The 15,762-nt window shown below is 45.0% G+C and overlaps 1 protein-coding gene across 1 annotated transcript in view; it reads left to right on the forward strand.

Moving 5' to 3' along the window:
- LOC139408849 (membrane-associated phosphatidylinositol transfer protein 2-like) overlaps nt 1-15,762 on the forward strand; it is a 92,283-nt gene that overhangs the window by 63,630 nt on the left and 12,891 nt on the right. The window contains exons 3-13 of the mRNA XM_071153234.1: nt 1,170-1,384; nt 3,611-3,729; nt 4,405-4,638; nt 12,938-13,285; nt 13,402-13,497; nt 13,619-13,729; nt 14,024-14,085; nt 14,828-14,918; nt 15,025-15,178; nt 15,251-15,440; nt 15,553-15,672. Coding sequence (XP_071009335.1) covers nt 1,170-1,384; nt 3,611-3,729; nt 4,405-4,638; nt 12,938-13,285; nt 13,402-13,497; nt 13,619-13,729; nt 14,024-14,085; nt 14,828-14,918; nt 15,025-15,178; nt 15,251-15,440; nt 15,553-15,672 — 1,740 coding nt within the window. The remainder of the gene's footprint in view (nt 1-1,169; nt 1,385-3,610; nt 3,730-4,404; nt 4,639-12,937; nt 13,286-13,401; nt 13,498-13,618; nt 13,730-14,023; nt 14,086-14,827; nt 14,919-15,024; nt 15,179-15,250; nt 15,441-15,552; nt 15,673-15,762) is intronic.

Below are 15,762 nucleotides of genomic sequence, written 5' to 3' on the forward strand. Positions count from 1 at the left end.
AATGGGAATTCTGCTGGTGTGATGGGTGACCTAGCTTCTGTTGGATTAACCAGACCCTGTGAGATCAATCTGCTACAGTTTCCCAGCTTGACTGCCGTATTATGCCCTGTTAGGTCTGATGCTTCTTCAGACCTGGATCTGGCCCAAATGGCACCTTGTTCCCTATTTAGTGCACTACTTTTGACCAGGGCAAAGTAGTGCACTATTGGGAATAGGGTGCCATTTCGGACACACACTTGTGGTCTCAGGGACAGTATCTAAGTCAGAGTGGTGTGTTACTGTGTACCTCCCCACATGAGTAGAATAATACACTGGCTAACTTACAGGGTCTGCCATCAGTCTCCTAGTCTACCAGTGCCAGGGTAGACAGTACACTTTTAGAAAAAGGGTGCTATCTAGAACCTAAAATGTTTCTTGGGCTGTCCCCATAGGAGAACCCTTTGAAGAACCCTTTTTGCTTCCAGGTAGAAACCTTTTAGGTTCCATGTAGGACCCTTTTCCACAGAGGGTGTAAGGGTGCCTTAGGAATTGAGAGGAGCAATCTCTTCACACACATAAGCAGACAGACGCATGCAAGCGTGCGCACACACACACACACACACACACACACACACACACACACACACTGGTAGCAGATGTGACATGTACCAGTGCTAGTCGGGAGGGGAAGAGAAAGTTGCATGATAGTCAATATGCAGCATATTGATTACTGCAGTAGCAGTCAGTACAGTGCAGCAACTGATTAGAACTCCATCCCTCATTCATTCTGTCTCTCTTTCTCTCCTCTCTCTCCTCTCCATCTGACTCTATTTTTTTCTCTCTCTCTCTCTCTCTCTTACTCGCTTTCTCTCTCCTCTTCCTCTATGAGGAAAGATGAAAGCTAATACACCACCAGACTGCCAGGAGAGGAAGAGGAGGAGAGAGAGCAGGAGGGAGTAGGGAAAAAAGGACTGGAGAAAGGAGGAGTGACAGGGAGGGTTTTATTTGGGGGAGGGGAATATTTTGACATGGCAGCCATCTTTCTCCTAAATCACCACTTTGGTCATCATTATGATTAGAATACATTCAGCTTTGAGATGAGGATGAAGTCACGTGTGCACGCTGCAACCAGTTCCACTGAAAAGCAGGCCCTGACTCCCCCGTTCTTCTTCTTCCCACTCCTCTTGCAGAAGAAGAGCCGAGAGGAGAGTTGTGGTGAGGGCAGTGGGGTGGAGATCCTAGAGAACAAGCCGTATGAGGATGGTCCAGGCGGGTCGGGACAGTACACACACAAGGTGTACCACATCGGGAAACACATCCCCTCATGGTTCTGCTCCATCCTGCCTCAGGCTGCTCTACGCGTGGAAGAGGAGTCCTGGAACGCCTACCCATACACACGCACACGGTGAGAGACAACACACACATACAGATGTAGGATCTTAATTTGAGCCAGTTTGCTACAGCGGGAAAATAATCCTGCAGCAACAGGAAATGTGAATTATTATGTTGATTATAACTGGTGGACAATTTTTGTAAGGGGTTGATACAGAAGCCTTTTTCGACCTCAAATACACTACAAGTTTTACATTTCCTGCATTGAAGGAAAGTTCTCTTGCAACAGGGTGATCAAATTAAGATCATACGTAGTAGTATGTAGTATGTACACACACCTTACCCATACACAAGCACACGATGAAAGGGAACACACGCATGTATAGTATGCACACACACCCTACAGTCTTTGGAACCAAAAAGGGTTCTTCAAAGGGTTCTCGTATGTACACATGTACAGTATGTACAGTGGCAAGACAAAGTCTGTGAACCCTTTGGAATTACCTGGTTTGCTGCATAAATTGGTCATCAAATTCAATCTGATCTTCATCTAAGTCACAACAATAGACGAAAATAGTGTGCTTAAACTAATAACACACAAAGTATTGTATTGTTCTTGTCTATATTGAATACATAATTTAAACATTCACAGTGTAGGTTGGAAAAAGTATGTGACACCCCTAGGCTAATGACTTCTCCCAAAGCTAATTGAAGTCAGGAGTCAGCTAACCTGGAGTCCAATCAATGAGACGAGATTGGAGATGTTGGTTAGAGTGTTACCTTGCCCTATAAAAAACACTCACAAAATTTGAGTTTGCTATTCACAAGAAGCATTGCCTGATGTGAACCATTCCTCAAACAAAATAGACCTCAGAAGACTGAATTGTTGACTTGCACAAAGCTGGAAAGAGTTACAAAAGTATCTCTGAAAGCCTTGATGTTGATCAGTCCACGGCAAGACAAATTGTCTATAAATGGAGAAAGTTCAGCACTGTTGCTACTCTCTCTAGGAGTAGCCATCCTGCAAAGATGACTGCAAGAGCACAGTGCAGAACGCTCAATGAGATTAATTAAGAATAATCGTAGAGTGTCAGCTAAAGACTTACAGAAATCTCTGGAACATGCTAACATCTCTGTTGACGAGTGTACGAAATGTAAAACACTAAACAAGAATGGTGTTCATGGGAGGACACCACGGAGGAAGCCACTGCTGTCCAAAAAAAACATTGTAGCACGTCTGAAGTTTGTAAAAGTGCACCTGGATGTTCCACAGCGCTACTGGCAAAATATTCTGTGGACAGCTGAAACTACAGTTGAGTTGTTTGGAAGAAACACACCATACTATGTGTGGAGGAAAAAAGGCACAGCACACCAACATAAAAACCTCATACTAACTGTAAAGTATGGTGGAGGGAGCATCATGGTTTGGGGCTGCTTTGCTGCCTCAGGGCCTGGACAGCTTGCTATCATTGACGGAAAAATGAATTCCCAAGTTTATCAAGACATTTAGCAGGAGAATGTTAGGCTATCTGTTCTCCCAATTGAAGCTCAACAGAAGTTGGGTGATGCAACAGGACAACGACCCAAAACACAGAAGTAAATCAACAACAAAATGGCTTCAACAGAAGAAAATACGCCTTTTGGAGTGGCCCAGTCAGAGTCCTGACCTCAACCCTATTGAGATGCTGTGGCATGACCTCAAGAGAGCAGTTCACACCAGACATCCCAAGAATATTGCTGATCTGATCTGTAAAGAGGAATGGTCCAAAATTCCTCCTGACCGTTGTGCAGGTCTGATCCGCAACTACAGAAAATGTTTGGTTGAGGTTATTGCTGCCAAAGGAGGGTCAACCAGTTATTAAATCCAAGGGTTCACATACTTGTTCCACCCTGCACTGTGAATGTTTACACGCTGTGTTCAATAAAGACATGAAAACCTAGAATTATTTGTGTGTTATTAGTTTAAGCAGACTGTTTGTCTATTGTTGTGACCTAGATGAAGATCAGATCAAATTTTATGACCAATTCACATACTTTTTCTTGCAGCTATATGTACACACGCTTACATCATTACACACATAAATGTGTGTCCCTGAGGCCCGGAGTTGTGCATCTCTACCCTAGACCCCCTATCTTACACGCCTACACGAAGACAAGATGTAATAGAGACAGTCTCCTAAAGCCTTCTCCCCTCTTTCCACATCACGCATCCCACTCTCTCTCATTCTCTTTCTCTCTCTCTCTCCCACTCCCCCACTCTCTCTCATTCTCTCTCTCTCCCCCTCCTCTCTCTCTCCAGGTATACCTGTCCATTCGTAGAGAAGTTCTCCATAGACATTGAGACGTATTATAAACCTGACACAGGGACCCAAGAGTGCTTCAATCTGTCATCAGCAGAAAAAAGAACAAGGACTATAGGTATGGTACACACACACACAAACAAGCCTACACGCCTTCTCAAGCCTACTGTTCTCAGTCTGTCTGTCTGGTCTTCATGGATATCAGAGAGCAGTCAGCAATTCGCTGTTTCACATACACACTGTAGTCTTTAAGATGCAGACAGCGTGTGTTCCGTCTTATGCTGCTGCTAGTGAGTGTGAGCTGCTGGCTGGCTTAATACTGCAGCGCCACTCCCACAGTGCAGTGTGTGATAGGTGTGTTGTCTGGCCCAGACTGACTCTGCGGGGGACGATTACATAACCACACACACGCGCCCGCACACACACACACGTACACACATACACAGAGTAACGTGTATGGGGATAGTAGATCAGTGTTTGTTGTTGCTCTTTGTGTGCTGCAGCACATCTCTCTGACACAGACACTCAAGCACGCAAGCGCACACACAACACACACACACACACACACGTAGCAACACACTCAGGTCGCAGAGTAGAGCAGTGGAGACCTCTAGTGGCTTCTAGCCAGCAGTACTATTGTTCCTCCTTTTTCTCAGTTCTATTCTGGTTCCCTCTGCCCTCATTCACTCCAAAATTAGACATAGTCAAGGAATGTCAATAAGTAATCGTCTCATAATTCACTACGTGGCTCATTTTGGTCTGTGTACTGACTGCGTTTGTGTTCTTTCTCCAGACCCCATTGACATTGTGAAGGACTACATTGCACCTCATGAGTACCTGGTTGAGGAGGACCCTAAGCTGTACTTATCAGAGAGAACCAAGCGAGGACCACTGACAGACGACTGGATCGAACTCATTAACCAGAACCCGACCCAGAACACGGTCATGTGTGCCTACAAGCTCTGCAAGGTGGAGTTCAGATACTGGGGCATGCAGTCCAAGATAGAACGCTTCATTCACGATGTTGGTAGGTACTGTGTGTGTGCGTGTGTGCGTGTGTGCGTGCGTGCGTGTGTGCGTGTGTGTGTGCATGTGTATAGGCACCTGAGTAATGGCACAAACAGCAGCTGTACCCCCACTTTCAAAATAAATATAAATGTACTTTTTTTGCCAGAAAGTTATCACAATCCATTTGGGTAAATTGTCATTTTCAATAATTAGTGATGTTTTGAGCTAGTCTGTATTAAGATGTGTCCATTTCTATATGATATAATAATGAACAGATTGCATTTTGCACCCCCTCCCCTGTCGCCTCAAGGTGAATGGTTTTGACCACTCAAAGGTTTTGTTTTGCTCCTGCATGCCACTGTGTTGGTTCAGTGCAGTTAGAAAGCACTAATTCCACCACTGGTGTTACAAAATTAATAGACACCTGCAAAATAACATTGTTTATCTATTTTGCAGGTATGTAAAATACTTAAGTAAAAATACTACTTTAGTCGTTTTTGGGGGTACCTGTACTTTACTTTACAAATTTGTAAATTTTTTGACTACTTTTACCTCACTACATTCCGTAAGAAAATATTGTATTTTTTTACTCCATACATTTTCCTTGACACCCAAAAGTACTCGTTACATTTTGAATTCTTAGCAGGACAGGAAATTAGTCAAATTCACACACTTATCAACCGAACATCCCTGGTCATCCCTACTGCCTCTGACCTGGCAGACTCACTAAACACACATGCTTTGTTTGTAAATGATGTGTGAGTGTTGGAGTGTGCCCCTGGCATTCCTTAAATATATAACAAAACAAAAAAAATTATGTTAAGTATATTTTAAACTTTAGACTTGAGTCATTTTCTATGAAGGTAACTTTACTTTTACTCAAGTATAACATTTGGGTACTTTTTCCACTACTGCAATTTTTATGTGCTATATATTGTATCGTTATGTCATTTGAGTGGCGCGTGCCGGTTGGGCTAGCCTTGGTGGGCTAGCCTTGGTGGGCTAGCCTTGGTGGGCTAGCCTTGGTGGGCTAGCTCAAATTGCGTTTCCACTGCCTCCAGAAATTAGATATGTCATGTTGCTAGGTGGCCAATATTTTACTGCAGCTGGTTTCGCTAATGTTGCGAGTTAAGTTGCTAGCAAAATGATTTAAGTCACCCTTACCATGGTGCAACTAATGTTACCCCATACTCTGCCAGTTCCCGCCAGACTCAGAGCCATGTATTTATCTTGCTAGCTAGCTTAAATACTACCTTGCTTGCCATGGCATTGGCTATTAGATGGCTAGCTAATCAAGCAAACTAGACAACAGGTTTGATATTATGTATCTAGCTAGCTTTCAATATGACCTGGCCAGCTAAAATGACTGCTAGCTCACGTTAGCTAGCTTGTTTCAACACTGATTTGCTAGCTAACGTTAGGTAGATAGCCTTCGAGGGCTGACTGTTCTCATAAAAGTTTATTGTGTAGTGCAAACATTTATGATGGATCCAGCTATGGTGGAAAACTGCACGGCCGGTAGCTCACGGGCTGTCAATGAGTAGCTCACATGTATACTGAGAAATAATCAGTAGGCCTATATTACATAATTTAATCTGTGACATATTTTTTCTCCCCAAGCTGTTTACAGGCATTTAACATCATTTTTGTTATCTATTTTTACAAAATCAATCGGTTAAATCACATTGTTAAAATGTTTTCATTCAGTCCATTATTTGTGACAAAAAGAAAAGGAAAACTTAATATGCAATTTAACAATGTTTTTACTTAACCTAACAAGTACGACATTCTAATTATTATTGGCAATATTATTCCTCCCATTTTCCTCATTGTCATGTTATCCTGGCCACATTCTTAACAGTTTGGCCTGTCAATCGATCACTGTGGCTGGGATTGTCAGGGAAGGCGGTGGTATGTTTGTGAGTCAAGTTTCAGACCTGGAGAGATGTGTGGGTGGGGAAGGAAGGGAGAGAAAATAAGAGAAATATGAGAAAAAGACGGAGAGGTGGAATGAGAATGAGAGAAAGATGGTGCGGACCGAGTGTGCTGCCTCGCTTCTAGTTCTTAGGAAACTTTGCAGTATTTTGTATTTTTTCTATTTGTCAACAAAAGAAATGAGATGATCTTGGACTTCAGGAAACAGCAGAGGGAGCACACCCCTATCCACATCGACAAGACCGCAGTGGAGAAAGTGGAACGTTTCAAGTTCCGCGGCGTACACATCAGTGATAAACTGAAATGGTCCACCCACATAGACAGTGTGGTGAAGAAGGCGCAACAACGCCTCTTCAACCTCACGAGGCTGAAGAAATTTGGCTTGTCACCTAAAACCCTCACAAACTTTTACAGATGAACCCCTCTGACGGTGGGGATGGTGTTCTTGTAATTTCCCTCATTGAAATGCAAATCAATTTATAATATTTGGCATTTTTTCGGGATTTTTTTGTTGTTATTCTGTTTCTCACTGTTCAAATAAACCTACCATTAAAATTATAGACTGATCATTTCTTTTTCAGTGGGAAACGTACAAAATTAGCAGGGGATCAAATACTTTTTTCCCTCACTGTATGTGACCAATACAATTTGATTTGATTTAGTGAATGAGAGAGTGAGTGGCAGTTGGAGGGAGAGGTATAGAGAACCATGGTGGTAATAAGAGAAGAATGATGAAAAGAAAAACAGGGAGAAGGAGTGAGAGAGAAGATAAGAAAGGCAGCAGGATTAATTTCCTGCCAGTGTTCTTCTGTCAGCTCATCAGTCTGCATCATGACAGTGATTTACTACTGCTTAAGGAGTCAGCATGCTTCAGTTTGACGTTCTGCTGGTGACTAGCCACACCAGCCAATCTCGGCTAGCCGAACCGAAGGAGTGTGCTTGCATTCTCCTTTAAAAGCCCTTTGCTTGAAAAATGCAAAAAAACGTAAATAGTACTATTTGTCCAATGTATAAACGCCGTTGCCAGTATTTCCTCAAAATAGTCAGTATTAATCTAAGATAACTCAAGAAATCTGTCATTATATATACAGTACTGTTCAAAAGTTTGGGGTCATTTTTAAATGTCCTTGTTTTTGAAAGAAAAAACTTTTATTTTGTCCATTTAAAATATCATCAAATTGATCAGAGTAGACATTGTTAATGTTGTAAATGACTATTGTAGCTGGAAACAGCAGATTTTTGGGGGGAATATCTACGTAGGCATACAGAGGCCCATTAACAGCAACCATCACTCCTGTGTTCCAATGGCACGTTGTGTTAGCTAATCCAAGTTTATAATTTTAAAAGGTAAATTGATCATTAGAAAACCCTTTTGTAATTATGTTAGCACAGCTGAAAACTGTTCTGATTTAAAGAAACAATAAAACTGGCCATCTTTAGACTAGTTGAGTATCTGGAGCATCAGCATTTGTGGGTTTGATTACAGGCTCAAAATGGCCATAAACAAAGATCTTTCTTCTGAAACTCGTCAGTCTATTCTTGTTCTGAGAAATGAAGGCTATTCCATGCGAGAACTTGCCAAGAAACTGAAGATCTCATACAACACTGTGTACTACTCCCTTCACAGAATAGCGCAAACTGGCTCTAACCAGAATAGAAAGAGGAGTGGGAGGCCCGGGTGCACAACTGAGCAAGAGGACAAGTACATTAGACTGTCTATTTTGAGAAACAGACGCCTCACAAGTCCTCAACTGGCTGCTTCATTAAATAGTACCCGCAAAACACCAGTCTCAACGTCAACAGTGAAGAGGCGACTCCGCGATTCTGGCCTTCTAGACAGAGTTGCAAAGAAAAAGCCATATCTCAGACTGGCCAATAAAAGGAAAAGATTAAGATGGGCATAAGAACACAGACACTGGACAGAGGAACTCTGCCTAGAAGGCCAGCATCCCGGAGTCTCCTCTTCACTGTTGATGTTGAGACTGGTGTTTTGCGGTTCAATTTGATGTTATTTTAATGGACAAGAAATTTGCTGTCTTTCAAAAACAAGGACATTTCTAAGTGACCCCAATCAAACTGTCCACTTAGGAAGCAACACTGATTGACAATAAATTTCACATGCTGTTGTGCAAATGGAATAGACAACAGGTGGAAATTATAGGCAATTAGCAAGACACCCCCAATAAAGGAGTGGTTCTGCAGGTGGTGACCACAGACCACTTCTCAGTTCCTATGCTTCCTGGCTGATGTTTTGGTCACTTTTGAATGCTGGTGGTGCTTTCACTCTAGTGGTAGCATGAGACAGAGTCTACAACCCACACAAGTGGCTCAGGTAGTGCAGCTCATCCAGGATGGCACATCAATGCGAGCTGTGGCAAGAAGGTTTGCTGTGTCTGTCAGCGTAGTGTCCAGAGCATGGAGGCGCTACCAGGAGACAGGCCAGTACATCAGGAGACGTGGAGGAGGCCGTAGGAGGGCAACAACCCAGCAGCAGGACCGCTACCTCCGCCTTTGTGCAAGGAGGAGCAGGAGGAGCACTGCCAGAGCCCTGCAAAATGACCTCCAGCAGGCCACAAATGTGCATGTGTCTGCTCAAACGGTCAGAAACAGACTCCATGAGGGTGGTATGAGGGCCCGACGTCCACAGGTGGGGGTTGTGCTTACAGCCCAACACCGTGCAGGACGTTTGGCATTTGCCAGAGAACACCAAGATTGGCGAATTCGCCACTGGCGCCCTGTGCTCTTCACAGATGAAAGCAGGTTCCCACTGAGCACATGTGACAGATGTGACAGAGTCTGGAGACGCAGTGGAGAACGTTCTGCTGCCTGCAACATCCTCCAGCATGACCGGTTTGGCGGTAGGTCAGTCATGGTGTGGGGTGGCATTTCTTTGGGGGGCCGCACAGCCCTCCATGTGCTCGCCAGAGGTAGCCTGACTGCCATTAGGTACCGAGATGAGATCCTCAGACCCCTTTTGAGACCATATGCTGGTGCGGTTGGCCCTGGGTTCCTCCTAATGCAAAAACGATGCTAGACCTCATGTGGCTGGAGTGTGTCAGCAGTTCCTGCAAGAGGAAGGCATTGATGCTATGGACTGGCCCGCCCGTTCCCCAGACCTGAATCCAATTGAGCACATCTGGGACATCATGTCTCGCTCCATCCACCAACGCCACGTTGCACCACAGACTGTCCAGGAGTTGGCGGATGCTTTAGTCCAGGTCTGGGAGGAGATCCCTCAGGAGACCATCCGCCACCTCATCAGGAGCATGCCCAGGCGTTGTAGGGAGGTCATACAGGCTCGTAGAGGCCACACACACTACTGAGCCTCATTTTGACTTGTTTTAAGGACATTACATCAAAGTTGGATCAGCCTGTAGTGTGGTTTTCCACTTTAATTTTGATTGTGACTCCAAATCCAGACCTCCATTGGTTGATAAATTTGATTTCCATTGATAATTTGTGTGATTTTGTTGTCAGCACATTCAACTATGTAAAGAAAAAAGTATTTAATAAGAATATTTCATTCATTCAGGTCTAGGATGTGTTATTTTAGTGTTCCCTTTATTTTTTTGAGCAGTGTATATATAAAATTTTTATCACATTTACATAAAGATTCGGACCCTTTACTCAGTACTTTGTTGAAGCACCGTTGGCAGCGATTACAGCCTTGAGTCTTGGGTATGATGCTACAAGCTTGGCACACCTGCATTCGGGGAGTTTCGCCCATTTCATCTCTGCAGGATCCTCTCAAGCTCTCAGATTGGATGGGTAGCGTTGCTGCACAGCTATTTTCAGGTCTCTCCAGAGATGTTCGATTGGGTTCAAGTCCGGGCTCTGGCTGGGCCACTCAAGGACATTCAGAGATTATTTTTTGCACTATTGGTTAGAGCCTGTAAGTAAGCATTTCACTGTAATGTCTACACCTGTTGTATTCAGCGCACGTGACAAATAAACTTTGATTTGAGATTTGTCCCAAAGCCCGTCCTGTGTTTTCTTGGCTGTGTGCTTAGGGTCGTTGTCTTGTTGGAAGGTGAACCTTCACCCCAGTCTGAGGTCCTGATCACTCTGGAGCAGGATTTTATCATGGATCTCTCTGTACTTTGCTCCGTTCATTTTTCCCTCAATCCTGACTAGTCTCCCAGTCCCTGCCTCTGAAAACATCCCCACAGCATGATGTTTCACCGTAGGGATGGTGCCATGTTTCCTCCAGATGTGACGCTTGGCATTCAGGCCAAAGTGTTCAATCTTGGTTTCATCAGACCAGAGAATCTTGTTTCTCATGATCTGAGAGTCCTTTAGGTGCCTTTTGGCAAACTCCAAGTGGGCTCTCATGGGCCTTTTACTGAGGAGTTATTTCCGTCTGGCCACTCTACCATAAAGGCCTGATTGGTGGAGTGCTGCAGAGATGGTTGTCCTTCTGGAAGGTTCTGCCATCTCCACAGAGGAACTCTGGCGCTCTGTCAAAGTGACCATCGGGTTCTTGGTCACCTCCCTGAACAAGGCCCTTCTCCCCCGATAACCCATCCGTAACCACCCAACTATATGTGATCAAATGAAAATCTGAGGCCAGCACCAACCCTAACCCGCAAATATAGAAAATGTGCTGTACAGTTACGTTTTTTTCCCTCTTCAACGTTTATTGAACATTTACGTTTTCCTTCCACATTTAATTGTGAATTGTATTTGTCACATGCATCGAAATACAACAGGTGTGGAATGGTCCGTGAAATTCTTACTTACGAGCCCTTTCTCAACAATGCAGAGTTAAAAAGTAAATGGTAACACAAAGTAACAATATCGAGACTATATATTAGGAGTACCAGTACTGAGTAATTGTGCAGGGGTACGAGGTAGTTGAGGAAATTGAGGTAAAATGTACTTGTAGGTAGGGGTAAAGGGGACTAGGCAATCATGATCGATAATAAGCCGAGTAACAGCAGCGTATGTGAAGAGTGTTAAAGGTTGTGTGTGTGGCGTCAATATGCATGCGTTTTGTGTGTGTCAGCGTATGTAGTGTTGGAGTGTCAGTGTAGTATGTGTGAGGTTGTGGGTAGAGTCCAGTGAGTGTGCATAGAGCTGCTGCTAGAGAGTCAGTGCAAATAACAAGGGTGTCAATGCAAATATTCAGGGTAGCCATTTGATTAACTGTTCAGCAGTCTTGTGGCTTGGGGGTAGAAGCTGTTCAGGAGCCTTTTGGTCCCAGACTTGGCGCTCCGGTACCACTTGATGTATGGCAGCAGAGAGAACAGTCTATGACTTGGGTGGCTGGAGTCTTTGACAGTTTTTAGGGCCTTCCGCTGACACCGCCTGGTATAGAGGTCCCGGATGGCAGGGAGATCAGCCCCAGTGACGTACTGGGCCGTACACACTGTCTGTAGCCAAGCAGTTGTGATACCAAGCGGTGATGCCAACAGTCAATATGCTCTCAATGGTGCAGCTGTATAACTTTTTGAGAATCTTTTCAGATCTTTTCAGCCTCTTGAGGCGTTGTCGTGCCATCTTCACTACTATGTTGGTGTGCTTGGGCCATGATGGGTCCCTAGTGATGTGGACACCGAGGAACTTGAAGCTCTCTACCAGCTCAATTACAGCCCCGTCAATGAAGATGGGGAAGTGCTCGGCCCTCCGTTTCCTGTAGTCCACGACGATCAAATCCGTCTTACCTCATTTGAATATTTAGGCCTATTGAACAGGAGCCTAATGTTTTTCTGAAACAACACGTTTCAAACAATAGACAAAGTCGAGCAATAAATCACACCTTCCGCATGCTTCTATGAAAAGGCCTACGCACTAATGCCCGACTTTTAAAAATAATGAAAGAAAAAAACTCAATGTATAAATAAATATGAATTGCACAGTAATTATTATCGATTTTTTTTTAGTATGCATTTTTTTCTCTTTATTCACCATCCACCCGCTGTTCATCCACATAATATTTAATGAACCTAAACCTGCCCGCTCCACGGATATAACCGCAGGGACTGCAGGTTATGAGTCGACCCACGCATCACTAACACACACTGACCTACTGCTGTTTGTTCATATACGCTCTCTTAATTTATACACACAGCTCATTTAATCCTCTCGTGTTATGGCTGAGTTGAATGTTGAATCACCAGCTAGGTGTGTGTGCGCGTGTGTGTTGTACCTGTGTTTCTAGTATGTGTGTGTGTTGTGTGTGCGACTGCTCTGTGGTGTTGCTGCTGTGTGGTGCTTGTTCAGTACATTATGACTGACAGGTTCATTAGTTTATTTCTAATGAATGTATGCACGATTGATGGGTATGGAGAGAAAGGAAAATAATTATATTGATTGGAATTGAGAGCGAGAACGCTGTGATAATGTTATTCATATCCTGCTCTTCCCTCTCCCCTCCTCCCCAGGCCTGCGTAAGGTGATGGTGCGTGCCCACCGGCAGGCATGGTGCTGGCAAGATGAGTGGTACGGTCTGACCATAGAGGACATCAGACAGCTGGAGCTGGAGACCCAGCTAGCCCTGGCCAGGACGATGGCCCAGTACAGTCTCAGTGACACCGAGGAGGGGGCGGAAGTGACCAACGGGACCCCTGCCACCCCCGACCAGGACCAGGAGGGAGTGAAGGCCCTGGGGGAGGGGGGAGAGGTAGAGGGAGGACGGACAGGGCTGGGAGATGCGTTACAGACACGTGGAGAGCTCACCAAGCAGTGGTCGACTTCGTCCAAGTCGTCTAATAGATCCTCGAAGAGAGGTGGTGAGTGGGGCGATGCATTTCTCTGTTCAATAATTACCAAGTCCCAAAGTCTCAAATCAACCCAGAGCATCAGAGAATAGTGCCCTCACTCTATTTCCTATTTCCTGTCCACACAGGAAGCCCCGTCCACCAGAACATCTCAGAGTGGCGGATGCAGAGTATCGCTCGTGACTCCGAGGACAGCACGGACGACGAGTTCTTTGACGCTCACGGTTTGCGATGACATTTTATTTCCAGACCGCTATTACAGTTACTACATCAGCTGTTACTTACTGGGGTTCTATGACTGTTATTACATGTTATTACAACTGTTACTGATGTCTGTCTCCTCAGAGGACTTCTCTGGGGATGAGGAGATGCTGTTACATGCCAAGGAGATGACCAAGTGGAGTTCCAATGACCTAATGGACAAGATGGAGACTACAGAGACGGACGAGGGCCAGGGTAGGACAGCACACACACCTAGTTAAGGCATATGTATATGTAGTAAGTCTGTAATGTCTAGGTTAATATTTTTTAAATGTATCTCAATTGTAAAGTATTTCTGTCTGTAATATATTTTTTGGCGTCGGCTAATGGGGATCCCAGTCAAATCCAAATCAAAACACATACTGTACACACACACAAGCTCCGTTCGTCATTAAGATTTCAGATCTTCATGTCCTATATCGTCCTTCCTTCAGGAAGTTCATTTGTTTAATGAAAAACAATTGTGTGTGTGTGTGTGTGTGTTTACAGAGAACCTGTATCAGTCGGGTGAAGAGTATGCCGCCACCAGTAGTGACGAGAGACTCCTTGAGGTATGCTTCCAATGCAACACCTCCTCATCTAGACCCCAGGAGGAGTAGCCGCTGCTTCTGCAAAAGCTAATGGGGATCCAAATCGACAAATAGCAGTAGGAAGAATGTATGAGAGTAGCCAAGTAAACAACATCATGAGTTCTCACTGAGTTTACTGACTATAGCTTCATCATTTCTTAACAACATTTCTTAACAATACATTAACAGCAATGTTTGCAGTCAAACCAGTACTGTAGCAGATTGGCTTATTGAAGTTGTGTGTCAGTTTGAGAATGCTTTGATCCCATCTGGTCCTAATGACAGCCAGGGGTGGAGGGAGAACATCACAGAGTGTCTATCGGGGATAGTAGATCACGTGTAAATACTATGTCAGTGTTTGTTGTTGCTCTTTGTGTGCAGCAGCACGTCTCTCTGACGCACACGCACACACACACACACAGGCAGCATCTCAGTGTGTTATCCTCTCTGTGTCCAGCGCCACGGAGACGTCGCTCCACTGCCGGGTCCCGCAGACGACCAGCTGTTAAGTCTGACCCCCCTAGTCCCAGCCCCACAGGTGGTGTTGTAGCCGTCAGTCGGGTGTTGTGTTACTGTAGGCTGTGAAAAGATGTTGTTTCAGTTCTGATAGAACTCCAATTGGAATGGTCTCTTTCTCTATTCTACTTTAATTCCCATGATTTCACCCCTTCACAGTCACTGCGTATTGGTAACTAATCAACGACCGCCCTTCTTTCTCCCGCAGGATGGGTCGTCTCGACAGTGTCTGGCGCCCTCAAAGATCCACGTTCTCCTCCTGGTGCTTCACGGGGGTAACATCCTAGACACTGGAGCAGGTATACAACATCCCAACACAAACACTTACAGTCATCATCTCTTTGTTTGTTCTTGGATAGACAATGTAACAATATTGTATGACTATTTACTCGTAATTACTCCCAGGTGAGCCAAATAGTAAGCAGGCGGACGTCAACACTCTGACCGGAGCGTTTGAGACCGTGATGAGGGTCCATTACCCAGCAGCCCTAGGACGCATCGCCATCCGCGTGGTTCCTTGCCCCGCGGTGTGTGCCGAAGCCTTTTCCCTGGTGTCCAAGTGAGTACATGCACACGCACGCACGCACACATACACACATACATACCCTAACCCTCTATCTCTCCTGACCAGTCTCAGTCCTTATAGTTATGACGAGGGCTGCCTCTCCAACAGTCAGGACCACATCCCTCTAGCTGCACTGCCTCTATTGGCCACCTCCGCTCCCCAGTACCAGGATGCCGTGGCTACCGTCATCCAACGAGCCAATCAGGTGTATGGGGACTTCTTAAGGTCCTTGGAAGGGACATCCTTCTCCGGACAGGTCAGTGCAGAGGACCAGAGTCAAAGTTTCGAGGTCCCGGATGTTTCTGACAGCTATTGCGGATTATTTTCTCTATGTTGAACTTAAAGGCATGTGTTCGCTCCTCCTGTAGGTGTGTGTGATCGGGGACTGTGTAGGTGGTATCCTAGGGTTTGATGCTCTGTGCAGCAGTAACGTCACCGTCTCAGAGAGCCAGAACAGCAGCAGACGAGGCAGCACTGTCAGCGTACAGGTATCTTCCTCTAGTCCTTTAAGTTGCACCCAAATTCCCTCCTTTATCTGTGCTGTAAATCGGACTGCTACTAACTATATGTGCCCCCCC

This window comes from Oncorhynchus clarkii, chromosome 5, assembly GCF_045791955.1.
Source record: "Oncorhynchus clarkii lewisi isolate Uvic-CL-2024 chromosome 5, UVic_Ocla_1.0, whole genome shotgun sequence".
In the NCBI taxonomy this organism is placed as follows: Eukaryota; Metazoa; Chordata; class Actinopteri; order Salmoniformes; family Salmonidae; genus Oncorhynchus; species Oncorhynchus clarkii.